This window comes from Dendropsophus ebraccatus, chromosome 1 (assembly GCF_027789765.1).
Source record: "Dendropsophus ebraccatus isolate aDenEbr1 chromosome 1, aDenEbr1.pat, whole genome shotgun sequence".
Classification (NCBI taxonomy): domain Eukaryota; kingdom Metazoa; phylum Chordata; class Amphibia; order Anura; family Hylidae; genus Dendropsophus; species Dendropsophus ebraccatus.
In genome coordinates this window covers 225,172,834-225,187,422 of record NC_091454.1, presented here as the reverse complement: position 1 = coordinate 225,187,422, position 14,589 = coordinate 225,172,834, and the positions used below count along the sequence as shown (strand labels likewise).

The 14,589-nt window shown below is 43.2% G+C and overlaps 1 protein-coding gene across 1 annotated transcript; it reads left to right on the top strand.

Annotated features, from left to right (window-relative positions):
- The first annotated feature begins 6,210 nt into the window (after window positions 1-6,210).
- Window positions 6,211-7,155, top strand: LOC138785341 (olfactory receptor 6P1-like). Its single transcript, XM_069961200.1, has one exon. It carries the CDS (start codon window positions 6,211-6,213, stop codon window positions 7,153-7,155), a length of 945 nt encoding a protein of 314 aa, XP_069817301.1.
- The last annotated feature ends 7,434 nt before the right edge of the window (window positions 7,156-14,589 follow it).

The window sequence follows — 14,589 nt, the reverse complement described above, 5'->3', positions numbered from 1 at the left end:
CAGCAAGAGGGCTTTGTAATTGCGACATGGCATTCATCATCCATTCTGGCCAAATCCAGCCTCCAAAACCCAAATGGCGCTCCTTCCCTTCGAAGGCTTGCCCTGCGCCCACATGGCACTTTATGTCCACAAATGGGGTAGGTACTTACTCAGGGGAAACTGCTCTACACATTTTGTGTTTTTATTTCTTTTAACCCCTTTTGAAAATCAAAAATTCAAGGCTAGACCAACATTATAGTGTAAAAAATTTAATATTTCATTTTCATGCCACATTGTTCCACATTTGTGCCCATCACCAGTGGGGTCGATATGCTCACTACACCCCTTGTTACATTTCTTGAGGGGTGTAGTTTCCATAATGGTGTCACTTGTGGGGGGTTTCAACTGCCGAGGCAACACAGGGGCCTTTTAAATGCAACATGGCCCTCGAAATCCATTCAAGCCAAATCCAGCCTTTAAAAGCAAAATGGCGCTTTTTCCCTTTGGAGGCTTACCCTGCACCCAAATTGCGCTGTATGTCCACGTGTGAGGTATTTCCGTACTCAGGGGAAATTGCTCTACACATTTTTTATCTTTTAACCCCTAATAAAAATTTAAAAAATCAAAACAAGATCAATTATTTAATGTAAAAATTAACATTTTTTACACTAAATGTTGGTCCAGCCTTCTTTTTTTCAATTTCCACAAGGGGTTAATAAAAGGAAATGAACGCAAAACGTGTAGGGTAATTTCCATTGAATACAAAAATACCCCACATGTGGACATAATGTGCCATATGGGCACAGGGCAAGCCACCAAAGGGACAGAGCCCCATTTAGAGGCTGAAATGGAGGATGGAGGCCATGTTGCAATTACAAAGCCCCTGTGCTGCCAGGACAGTAGAAACCCCCCAATTGACCCAATTCTGGAAAATAAACCCCTCAAGGAATTTAACAAGTGGTGCAGTGACGGTCACATATGTAGAAAATAAAAAATACCATTTTTTTTTCATTTTCACGGCACAAATGTGCCCATCACCAGGGGGGCCATATCTGCCCTGCACCCCTTGTAAGATTCCTTATGGGGTGTAGTTTCCAGAATGGGGTCACTTGTGGGGGGTTTCTACTGTCTTGGCAGCACAGGAGCTTTGTAATTGCATCATGGCAAGCCTCTAATGGGAATGGCGGCCATACCTATTTAGTTGGGGAAAAGGGGCAATTATTATTTATTTGGGGGTATTAGGCCAATTATTAGTTTATAAGGTTGAAAAGGACAGGAGTCCATCAAATTCAACCTGTGTTGATCCAGAGGAAGGCGAAAAACCCTCATGAGGCAGACAACAGTAGCCTCATCACAGGGAAAAAATTGCTTGCCGACTCCTAAATGGCAATCAGAATAATCCCTGGATCAACGTGACCCCTGAAATAGCAATAAGGGACAGAATTGAGTAAATTTAGAACCCCAATGACGTGTGGTGCGCCTTGGAGCGATCCAGTATGCAGAGGTTGGGGTGATCAGGACAGGTGTCACACTGGAAAATGGTGTCCTTCCTGATCCCCCTGTTACACCACACTCTGCACTTCTTCTGGGGTCTCCTGTTTTTCATTGTGAGGGACGTCACTTGGAAATTGTTGCCCTGGTGCGATACGGGGTCCTTCATATCCAGAAGTGCTGGGTCCGCTCCATGGCTGCTAAATATTAGGACTTTATTACTGCTTCTGATATTTTCACACACACACCTTACCATGGTAACTAACATGATGACAGTGTTGGTCTGCTGCTATCAACCCAACTCCACCTTTCCCTACCTTAACCATTATCTTTATCCCCATAAACTCCCCCTCCAACGTCCTAGTGGCTGACCACCAGACTTTGCAACCATCTTCTTTGACCAATTCACTACTTGGCTATTGCATTTACTCTCTACAGACATCCCCACCCTTATCATGAGCAATTTTGACATCCCCATCAATGCATCCCAAACAGCCACCTCCTATCTCCTGACCTCCTCCTTCAGCCTCACAATGTTGTCCTTTACGCCCACTCACAAAATGAATCACACACTAGACCTTATTTTTACCTGCCTCTGTCCCATGTTTTTGATCAACCAGCACACCACATCCCTGACCACAAACCCTCATGCACAACAGAACTCGACACATTAACACACAGGCCTGAAACACCAACCTAACCAATAAACTAAGGCAAGTATCCAGGACCACTGAGTGGCGCTGGAAGAAAACCTACTTGAAGGAAGACTTCCAGACATACTGTAAAAGCAAGCAGTCCTTTTTTCCAAGTCCACTCGTACCGCTGACAAAAATGATTACTTTACTCACCTCATATCGTCACAACCCTAGGCAGCTATTTAACACCTTCACACATTTGGCCACCCCCAACATCTCTCATTTCTGCTGAGGACTTTGCCACATACTTTAAACAGAAGATTGATAACACCAGAGAAGATTTCATTATACAGTCCCCTCAAACCTCATGCCTCTTCAGTGCCTTATCCCTCTAATGTACCTCTACACCATCATCAAAGAACAACTCTCCAAAGTGCTCTCCACATCACACCTCAAAACCTGAAAACTTTTACCTATCCCAGCCCACCTTATTCCCCACCTTTCCTCAGTGTTTGTCCCAGCGCTAACACATCTCCTCAATCTATCACTTATTACTGGCATCTCTCCCTTTTCATATAAACATGCAACACCACATATATCCCTAAAAAGTCATCCCTTGACCCAGTCTCCTTATACAACTACCAGCCCATCTCATTTCTCCCCTTTGCATCTAAATGCCTTGAACTGTCCTTCTACTTCTAATCCAACTTACCCTTTAACTCCCTTCAATCTGGCTTACAACCCCCTATAGAAACTGCCCTAACCAAAGTGACAATGACCTGTTAACTGTCAAAGCCTCATGCCAATACTCTGTGCTTATTCTCCTTAACCTAGTATCTGCTTTTTACACAGTTGACCATTACTTTCTCCTACAAACTCTTTCATCCCTTGGTGTCACCAACCCAACCCACTCTCTGATATCCAAGCTCATGGAGTATCTATGATCTGCTATATCTTCCTTCTTCTTCTCCCCCTTCAAAAACTCAACATAAACTAAACGGAGTCAGTTATTTTTCCCCCATCTTGCTCAACCCCACCATCTAATTTGTCAGTAACAATCAATGACTTGGGGTCCCGTTTATTATACCTTGTCATTTAAACACATTCAGACCCTGACCACCTCTTGTCATCTCCCCCTCAAACATATTTCACTAGTCCATTGTGTTCTCAACCCTGACTCAACAAAACTGCTGGCACATGCTCTCAATACCTCCCGCTTGGACAAATGGCACCATCCTCCTCTCTGGCCTTCCATCTAAAACCGTTGCTCGTCTCCAGTCCACCCTCATCTCTGCTGCCTAACTAATTCACCTTTCCCTTCTCTCTGCCTCTACCCTTTGCCAAACACTTCACTAGCTCCCCATTGGCCATCCACAATCTGTCCACTCCAAACATCTCTTACTTGATATCCTTCTACTTTCCGTCACACAACCTCCCATCATATGTTTGTGCCCCCCTTGTTCATACTTTTGTCCAAGCTTCCTCTATACTTTGAACTAACTACCCCGATACATCCACTTCTCATCCATCGTCAAGACCTTCAGGAGTAACCTAAAAACCCAGCCTAAAATAACTCTGCACCACACTTTGACTAGAAGCCCCCTCACTTACTGTCTCCCTCCCCTTCTATAGTCTGTCATTTGCTTTATTTTGGATTGTTCTGTATCATTTACCCTAATGTACAGCGCTGAGGGCTTAATAATAAGGGGGCTTAATAATAATAATAATAATAATAATAATAATAATAATAATAATAGAAGATGAAACCCAGATGCCTTGTGCTGGTGTAAAAGTAGTTGCACTGCACGCAATGATACTGGGCACTATTCTCAAAGTTGAAAATGGCCATTGCTAAGATGGCCACCAGCTTATATACAGCCTGTGACATCACCTCTATGTGCCTACAGGTTGGCTATGGGTCATTCCTGCCAACACCAGTCATCATCTTTATGTGATTTCCCTTTCTTCTTCTTGCTTTCCTGCTCTGCAGTGTACGCGGAGACTGTTGGGCATGGTAAACCAGCAAAAGTTCTGCTCGCATCCAAGCTCAGGTTTTCTCATCTCTATATTTCACCTTTGTCCATTTCAAAATTAGCAAAATAAATTCAACCATTGTTGTTTTATTATTTTTAATATTTTAGTATTATTAATATCATCATTATTTATTTATTTATGTAATTTCCCTCAGTGAGATAACTGGTCTGTGCTACATAGAGGGACAATTACGATTCTCAGAGATGACGGGAGACAATTGTCCCCAGATAGCCAACTGCAATACATAAAGAGCTCAGAGATCTCCCATCCAGAGTGCACCCCCATGCTGCACAAGTTCTCACCCTCATGCAGATATCCCTACATATAGCTGAATATGGGTGCTGAAGGATCCTGCACTCAAAGGTTCAACCACTACAAGAAACCAACATTCATTGGGTATTTTCCAGAGTAAGTGGATCTCTTTGATTTTTTTAGCCGTGCCATGTTCTAACAATCTAGTTAAAGTTGATCTTTGTGACTAGGCTGAAAGACACGGCCATTACAATATCAGTCACCGTTCAGTTCTGACAGTTCAGTACGTAAGCCTGGATGCTAAGCACCGACTGCCTGATCATCTCTCTGTATAGTGTGATACAAATTGGACTAATGTAGACTTGTTGATTTTTGACATAAAAATTTAACGGATGAATTTCAAACTTTTTTTTTTTTTTAGCTAATGACAGCCTGACAATGTCAACTCAGCAGTGTCAAAAATTTTCTTCTAAGAGATGAGAGATCTTTTGTTCAGGAAGGAGTTCTCATCTAGAAACATTGTTTTTAATTGTGGAAAAATGTAGCATCTTTAAAAAATTGGGAAAGAATCCTCCTAAAAATGTCACTTTTTTTCTTTTTTTCTTTTTAGATTTTAGATGTTTGTCTTTTACAAATCTGGTTTATGCTTAACTCTTATGCATTATGGATTTTTTTTAACCACTTAGAACTAATTTAAAATGTGTTCCATCAGTCAAAATATTTTTACTTTCCATTCACCAGGTCAAACAATGCAACAAGTTTATTAATATCAAAAAGAATCAACCTAAAATTACAAATTACTTAACCATATTTCAAGTTTCAGGTTTAGTACATATTAAGGCTGGGTTCACACTACATATACACCCTCCGTTCTGTGACCCGGCTGGTCACAGAACGGCCGGTACTGCAGTACCGTCCAGATAATCTTAATTTATGTTGAATTGGGATGCGGGCGCACCCGTATGCACCCACATCCCAATTCACCGCTGCACACAATGGAGAGTGAAGCTGGAGCCGCACGCTCCATTGTGGGAACTGACAAGTTCAGTTGTCAGTTCACATGTCAGTTTTTCGTCCAGCCAAATGCAATCCCGGCCGGAGCATATACTATTTGTATACTCTCTGACCAAGATTCCATTGATTCAAATATAACAAATTTTTTTGTATAAATCATGGCAGTTGTTGCAAATTGCAACAATGGCCGTGATTTATGCAAAACATACGTTGTGTGAACGTGGCCTAAAGGGATATTCCCATTACAATAAATAAAGCTAATGTTGTAGTGCGTAATGCATTTTTCGCATTGTGATCTGCAGTTTTTATCAACACTAGTTAGGCAGACTGGACTTTTAGAACCCGTCTCTTTTATAGTATCTACTGAGTGGGATTAAGAACATTGTGTTGTAATATTTTGACAATTGTTCACATGAAGACACCAAATATTTTAGTTTTTAAGACTTTTTTTTTGCCTTTTTTTATTTAAAAACATTTGATTTTTTTCTCTTTAAAATAATAAACATACACATATAGATAGATCATTGCATTTTTCTCTTCACTTTATTTCTGCAGCCTGCCTATAGTGTAAGAGTAGCTGTGTCCTGAAAGCCAAGAAGACCTAGAGAAGACATTGAGCCATGACAACATCATAGGGGTGCCGACTGGACCACTGAACCAACAAAGATCAACCTTAAAACCAACCAGGAGTGTTAGCATTTCACTTTTACTGTACAACTATTTTAACAAACATCCACAGGAATAAATAGATTTGTCACCACAGATATTGGGACTTAGTCCTCGTACTTCTATCATACTCTTGGATATGGATAAAGGCAACCAGTCATCAGTCACAGAGTTTGTAGTATTGGGGTTCCCAAATTTTACTGGCTATAAGGCTGTTGTTCTCTTTTTTGTAATCCTGAGTGCCTACATCCTCACCCTCATGATAAATACTATGGTCATTGTGTTGGTGTCCATCAAGCCGCAGCTCCATTCTCCCATGTACTTCTTCCTCCAGCAGTTATCACTTGTTGAATCCACTTTTGTTTCTGTGACTGTTCCTAACATGCTGCGTGTTATATGGCTGGAAGGATCCATAGTCTCTGTTGCTGGTTGTATAACCCAGGCTTATTTCTATGCAGCCATGGGGTGTGCAGAATGTCACCTCCTCGCAGTCATGGCTTATGACCGCTACTTGGCCATTTGTAACCCACTTCGGTATAACGCCATCATGGATACAAGACTCCAGTATATCTTGGCCATCTATTGTTGGGTTTGTGGCTTCCTCTTGGCCCAGATAACTCTTAATCTTCTTTTACGGTCTGAGTACTGTGGATCCAATGTGATCAACCACTTTTTCTGTGACCCGGTTCCATTTATTGACCTTGCTTGCTCTTTCAAAGTTGGCTTACAGTTTGGAATCCTCTTCACCTCCGTCTTTATGATCGCCATACCTTTTATTTTAATTATCATTAGTTATATTTGTGTCTTTGTAACAATTCTTGGCATCTCCTCCACAACGGGAAGGAAGAAAGCCTTCTCCACCTGTAGCTCCCACCTCACTGTGGTCTCTGTTGTTTTTGTAACAGCAATTACCATCTACTTGGTCCCTGTGAATGAAAACACCTTAAACATTATCAAATTTATATCCGTTCTGTACATTGTAGTCACTCCTTTGTTTAACCCGTTTGTATACTGCTTGAGGAACCAAGAAATGAGAGCCGTCTTAGGAAAGATATTCCATAGAAGAAATATAAAGGATAATTAAAAATAGATAACAATTGGGCTTGCCTATCGGTGTTCCTGCTCCCCCTTTTTTGGGGCCTTGCGGCTGACCGTGTTCAGTAGGCAGCGGCTCCGAGAGGGGGGGAGTAACCGAGGATATCTAAATCGATCCTGGTCGATGGTGTAGATGCTAATTTTGCATGGTACGGATGCTGCTATTGATAAATGAACTGCCCCTCTGCCAGTTCGTTCACTAAACAGGCTGTGTAACACCTCCCAATAGAAGGATGCAATAGGATATTTAAATGGACCCTGGTTGCTGGGTAATGTGCTAGCTTTGCGTGGTTTGGACCCGCTTATTGATGAATAAATTGCCCCTCTGCCACTCAGCTAAATAGACTGTGTAACATCCTCCTATGGAAGGAATCTGCTTAATTGTTGAATTGTAACCTGTGCTATTTGCAGGTGCAGTGTATGAATTGTCTAATTTCTCCTGTGAATCCTTAGAACTGGAAGGAACAGGACGTGGAGCTGCAGGGTGGATCCCACCCTGGTCCCCATATTCGGTACACTTTGCTTTCTTCTTCAAATATCTGTTGCTGGGGGCATGTGTTCCTAGTTTTTGTGTATTTTTGCTTCCAGGATGTAGCTGTGTCACCTATTAAGGTGTGAATACAGGCTCCACAACACTTGAGCTGGGACAATGCCTGTTAAATAAGCCCAGAGGAAATCAGTGGGGAATTTCTCCCCAAAGAACACTAATAAAAGGGCCAAATACATTTTTAAAATCTCCGTTACCAACTTCTAAAACTTGAGGCTCCAAAACATCAGGGCATATATCAGGTAGTGAAGAGGGTGGGGGCTGGGCCGCCGATAGGGCAGTACAACTGGTACTACCGTATGGGGCCCGGACACTAAGAGACACGGGGGGGGGGGGGGGGGGCGGCGGGCCCGCCGGCCGCCGCCCCCCGACCGCTACGCTAGGGGGGCCCGCACGGCCCCCCTTGCCACCTGTTTTTGAGCATCCCGAGAAGCTGCGGCCACGCAGCTTCTCGGGATGCACTGATCGCTTTAATGTTCCGCCCGCACAGCGGGCGGAACATTAAAGCGATCAGAATACAGGAGAAGGACCTGTCAGCGTCCTCCTCCTGTATTCTCTCCCATAGGCTGCCGGCACTTCATATCAGCAGCCTATGGGAGGCCGGGCCGTGATCATGTGCCCCTTCGGCAGGCGTGATGATGTGACGTCATCACGTCTGCCGGAAGTCCCGTCCCTGCGGCTCGCAAGATGGAGCCCGAAGAGGGGGAGGAAGAGTTGCTGCCTGCACAGCGCCGATTAGGTGAGTAGGATGTTTGTTTTTTTAGGGGCACCTCTGGGGGCGTTATTAGTGTATGGGGGCACATCTGGGGGCATTATTAGTGTATGGGGGCACCTCTGGGGGAATTATTAGTATATGGGGGCACCTTTGGGGGCATTATTAGTGTATGGGGGCACCTCTGGGGGCATTATTAGTGTATGGGGGCACCTCTGGGGGCATTATTAGTGTATGGGGGCACCTCTGGGGGCATTATTAGTATATGGGGGCACCTCTGGGGGCATTATTAGTATATGGGGGCACCTCTGGGGGCATTATTAGTATATGGGGGCACCTCTGGGGGCATTATTAGCTCATGGGGGTACCTCTGGGGGCATTATTAACTCATGGGGGCATCTCTGGGGGCATTATTAGTGCATGGGGGTACCTCTGGGGGCATTATTAGTTCATGGGGGCACCTCTGGGAGCATTATTGGTGTATGGGGGCACCTCTGGGGGCATTATTAGTGTATGGGGGCACCTCTGGGGGCATTATTAGTTCATGGGGGCATCTCTGGGGGCATTATTAGCTCATGGGGGCACCTCTGGGGGCATTATTAGTATATGGGGGCACCTCTGGGGGCATTATTAGTGTATGGGGGCACCTCTGGGGGCATTATTATCTCATGGGGGCACCTCTGGGGGCATTATTAGTGTATGGGGGCACCTCTGGGGGCATTATTGGTGTATGGGGGCACCTCTGGGGGCATTATTAGTATATGGGGCACCTCTGGGGGCATTATTAGTATATGGGGGCACCTCTGGGGGCATTATTAGTATATGGGGGCACCTCTGGGGGCATTATTAGTATATGGGGGCACCTCTGGGGGCATTATTAGTATATGGGGGCACCTCTGGGGGCATTATTAGCTCATGGGGGTACCTCTGGGGGCATTATTAACTCATGGGGGCATCTCTGGGGGCATTATTAGTGCATGGGGGTACCTCTGGGGGCATTATTAGTTCATGGGGGCCACCTCTAGGGGCATTATTAGCTCATGGGGGCACAGCTGGGAATCCTACATACAGGGGGCACAGCAGGGGATCCTACATACAGGGGGCACAGCAGGGGATCCTACATACAGGGGGCATCCCACATTCCTACTCGCTTTACTGCACATAACACCACACAGCGCAGTTACTATGGGAGCCTACAGGGGGGAGAAAGGAAAGGAAGTTGCTAGAAATGTGCGGAGCCTAAATTGTTTGTCTCGCAGGTTCTAAGGGGATGAAACTTATCTGGAAGGAATCATCATGGAGGTCTGGGCCGGATGGAGAGGAAAAGGGAAAGTGACGCCTCAGATCAAAGAAGACGTCACCTGTGAGTCACTGTATGACACTTTTCTTATTTTGTAGAACATCATTTAGTAGGGGCGCCCCGAGGTGACAGCTACTACATTATCTGTACTCAGAGATATCACTGTGTTATCTGTTGTGTTACATAGGACTGCAGGTGACTACTACATTATCTGTACTCAGAGATATCACTGTGTTATCTGTGGTGTTACATAGGACTGCAGGTGACAGCTACTACATTATCTGTACTCAGAGATATCACTGTGTTATCTGTGGTGTTACATAGGACTGCAGGTGACTACTACATTATCTGTACTCAGAGATATCACTGTGTTATCTGTGGTGTTACATAGGACTGCAGGTGACATCTACATTATCTGTACTCAGAGGGATATCACTGTGTTATCTGTGGTGTTACATAGGACTGCAGGTGACATCTACATTATCTGTACTCAGAGGGATATCACTGTGTTATCTGTGCTGTTACATAGGACTGCAGGTGACATCTACTACATGATCTATACTCAGAGATATCACTGTGTTATCTGTGCTGTTACATAGGACTGCAGGTGAAATCTACTACATTATCTGTACTCAGAGATACCACTGTGTTATGTGGTGTTACATAGGACTGCAGGTGATATCAGGTGATTTCTCCAGGTTGCAGAAGTTCAAATTTCATCGTGCCCTGGGGTGCTGGTGTCTGTATGTCTGTATACATGTGTGCTGGTGTCTGGATACATGTGTGCTGGTGTCTGGATACATGTGTGCTGGTGTCTGTATGTCTGTATACATGTGTGCTGGTGTCTGTATACATGTGTGCTGGTGTCTGTGTGTGAGATCAATTCTAGAGAACTGGCTCATATATCCCATTTTCCCCAGTGGCTTAAAATGTAACCTCTGTTATACAGTTATAAAATTGTAGAACCTAAATGTGAACAAGGTGCAATTCAAATAGACACTTACTTGTATAGCTGTCTCTTGTGCTCTGTATGCAGTGCATTATATTCACCCTTGCAACGTACAATTTATAGCGTGTCTACAAGCCCAGCGGGGCTCATTATGATGGAGACTAAAACTTATACAAGAGTGGGTGGGGTAGGGGTTCCCCTGTATTCAGAATGCTGTTGAGTGCTAGGCAATGCCCCGTCTGGGATTATTGAATTTCGAGGGTCTATGCAGAGCAGGAAAAGACACCTCTGCTGCACAAACAGGATCTCCTAGAAAGCGTTCTCACCGCCATGTATTCGCTATCACTGGCTTGGGTGAGCTAAACTAGTCTGCCTGGGGGTGGGATTTGTATATGCTCACTAACATGGAACAGCCTCATTATATTAGCCTTATCAACATATTCTATGTTAGTGAGCATACCGGGGGGGGGGGGGGGGAAATTGGTGAACATATACAAATCAAACAGCCCCCCAGACCCTCGAAATTCAATAACCCCAAACGGGGCATTGCCTAGTACTCAACAGCATTCTGAATACAGGGGAATCCCTACCCCACTCTTGTATAAGTTTTAGTCTCCATCATAAAGAGCCCCGCTGGGCTTGTAGACACGCTATAAATTGTACGTTGCAAGGGTGAATATAATGCACTGCATACAGAGCACAAGAGGCAGCTATACAAGTAAGTGTCTATTTGAATTGCACCTTGTTCACATTTAATTTCTACAATTTTATAACTGTATAACAGAGGTTACATTTTAAGCCACTGGGGAAAATGGGGTATATGAGCCAGTTCTCTAGAATTGATCTGAACCAAATTATACCTCCCAGCAAGGCGTGGGGCGAACACACATTTTTTTTTTTTTAATTAATGTGGGGGGCCCAGACACTTTGGTTGTATGGGGCCCCAAAATTCCTGATGGCGGCCCTGGGTGGGGGCTCAAGGTATGCGGTCCTTCAGGAGTTGCTGGATGCCAAGGATGAGCCACAAGACGCTATGTCTAATGCAGTGTTGGAATCTATCTTAAAGGAGGTTAAGGTCTGTAAAAATTTCTAATCTGGACAGGCGGGTATGCTGTCATCCGATCTGATGCGGACCTTAATAATATTTGTCAGAGAATGTCAGAGGTGGAAAAAGTGGTCCCACATGTGGAAAAGATGGTGGGGACTCTGAAGTCCAAATCTGATTTAATGTTTAAGGAACTAAAGGGACATTTACTAAGGAGTCTAATTGGTGTGACTCTTGTGTGACTCTTCTAATTACATTGATTTATATTTTGTTCCAATATCTTGTGACTGACTTATTAAAATGTACCACTGCCATAGTGAATGTATCTAAGTAAAAAGCTACATAAAAAGCAAAAATTAGAGAAGCATATTCACCTGGTATTGACCAGACGTGAATACTCAAAACAGGCAGATTAAAAAAAAAGTTGCATCTAAAAAATATTTACTTGAATATTCGTCAAATATTGGTTCATAAGTAGAACTTAGACCAAAAAAACCCTTAATAAATCCCCTCGCACACACCTTGTCTCTACATGTAAAAAACTAACAGACTTGGAGGATAGAGCCAGGAGGGATAACTTAAGAATTGTGGGTCTTTGTGCGGGTGCGGAATTGGGACACTCTATACAATTTTGTGACAGCTGGTTAAAGGAAAATTTCGATACAACATAATGATCAGTGTGCTTTGTAATAGATAGAGCACATTGGGTCCCATTTAAGCCATTCCCACCAGGGAATGTACCACGGACAATGTTAGCCAAAATGTTACTCTCAGGTGACCAGGATGTCACCTTACGACAGGCAAGACAAAAAGCACCCATATTAAACAATTGGTTCCAAAGTCTTTATTTACCCTGACTACTCAAGAGAGACAAAAAAAAACAGGATGGCTTTTAGAGGAATAAAGAAGAGATAGTATCATGCAAAAATCCCTTTCTCCTTATTATTTCTGTCTAGATTAGGAATCGTACATAAAGACTCGGTTAGATTTTTTTGTGGAAGTCGTAGGATAATAATAATAGTGCTTTTATTTGTACAGATTCCGCAGCACTTTACATAGTTTTGCCAATTATTGCTCCCTGTCCCCATTAGGGATCACAATCTAAATTCACCTATCTGTATGTTTTGGGTAAATTAATGATTGATTGAGAGATACTGTATTACGAATGATGGTGTGGATTGCTTATGGTTACAGGGAAGCATTTGGCAAAATATCTCTGATTTACTCCAAATCAAACACAGGATTATGTTTCTGTAACCAGGGTAACCCAACACCACATCAGTAGGTAACCCTTCCATAAAGGTAGTCCCTTTACTGGCTCCTCATTGGCTATCCACATCCTGTCCATTCAATACATCTATGACTTGGCATCCTGCTGCCTTCCCCCACGTAACCTCCAATCCTTCCATGACATGTTTGGTCTCCCCTTGTTCATAGCTTACACAACATCTTCCAAGATTTTGTCACAGCTTCCTCCATACTCTGGAACTTACTACCCCAACACATTGGGCTCTGCCTCATCATCAAGACCTTCAAGAGCAACTATGGTGCCTTCTGCTGGTGTAAAAGTTGTATTGCATTCTCTTATGCTATGCAAACTGCAATTTTCAAAAAGCCGAGATGGCTTCCAGCTTATATACAGCCTGTGACATCACTCCTATGTTCCCACAGATTGGCTATGGGGAATCTGTCGATGCCAGACATCCTTTGTGTGATTTCCCTTTCTTAGTCTTAGTTTCTTGGTCTGCAAAGTAGACAGTGACCAGCAAAGTCTCCGCCTCACATCCAAGTTTGACCCTAAAGTTCTGGGAGAACTTCAGTTCAGGTGTCTATATTTCACCTTTTTCCATTTGAAATACTTAGCAAATTAAACTCATATTAAAATATATTTCTTTTATTATTTTTAATATATTAGTATTATTATTATGATTAGAGATGAGTGAATTTTCAGTAGGAACCAAGCAAGTTGCAATTGTTCCCCAATGTAACACAGAGCTGTTACTTCTCTGAGGGAAAATAATAAATAGACAAATAAAATAAAGGTGATAATTCGAGATGAGCGGATTTACAGTGGGAAGGAAGCAAAGTTTCCCAGGACTGGATCCAGCTTTTCCCAGCACCCCGGGAGGAGCAGCACAGAGCGGAGCAGACTTCAAAGCCCACAGCCTGATGAGCAAAATGCCGATAGGAACTAAACGCTTCAATTCCTACTGGTAATTCACTCATCTCTAATTATCTTTATTTATTTATCTTTTTATGTTTTTTCTTCAGTGAGATAACAATTCTGTGCTACATTGGGGAACAATTACAATTCTCAGGGATGTGGAGAAACACTGGTCCCCAGATAGCCAACTGCAATACATAAAGAGCTCAGAGATCTCCCATCCAGAGTGCACCCCCATGCTGCACAAGTTCTCATCCTCATGCAGATATCACTACATATAGCTGAATATGGGTGCTGAAGGATCCTGCACTCAAGAGTTGAAACATTGCAAGAAACCAACATTCATTGTGTATTTTCCAGAGTAAGTTGATCTCTTTGACAGTTTCAGCCGTGCCGTGTTCTAACAATCTAGTTAAAGTTGATCTTTGTGGTTAGTCTGAAAGGCACGGCCATCACAATATCAGTCAAACTGAAGTTCTGACAGTTCAGTAATGTAATTATGGATGCTAAGCACCGGCTGCCTGATAATCCCTATGAATAGAGTGAACTCGGCCGTGTTAGACTTTTTTTTTTCTAAGAGATGAGAAATCTTTTGAGTTCTCATCTGGACTTAAAATTTTTTTTTAGATTTTAGATATTTGTCTCACACAAATTTTGTTGCTGCTTAACTCTTATGCATTATGTCTATTTTTAACCAGAACTAATT

What these genes read in the sequence shown, in the direction of transcription:
- LOC138785341 (XM_069961200.1), top strand. Translation starts at nt 6,211, where the DNA reads ATGGATAAAGGCAACCAGTCATCAGTCACAGAGTTTGTAGTATTGGGG.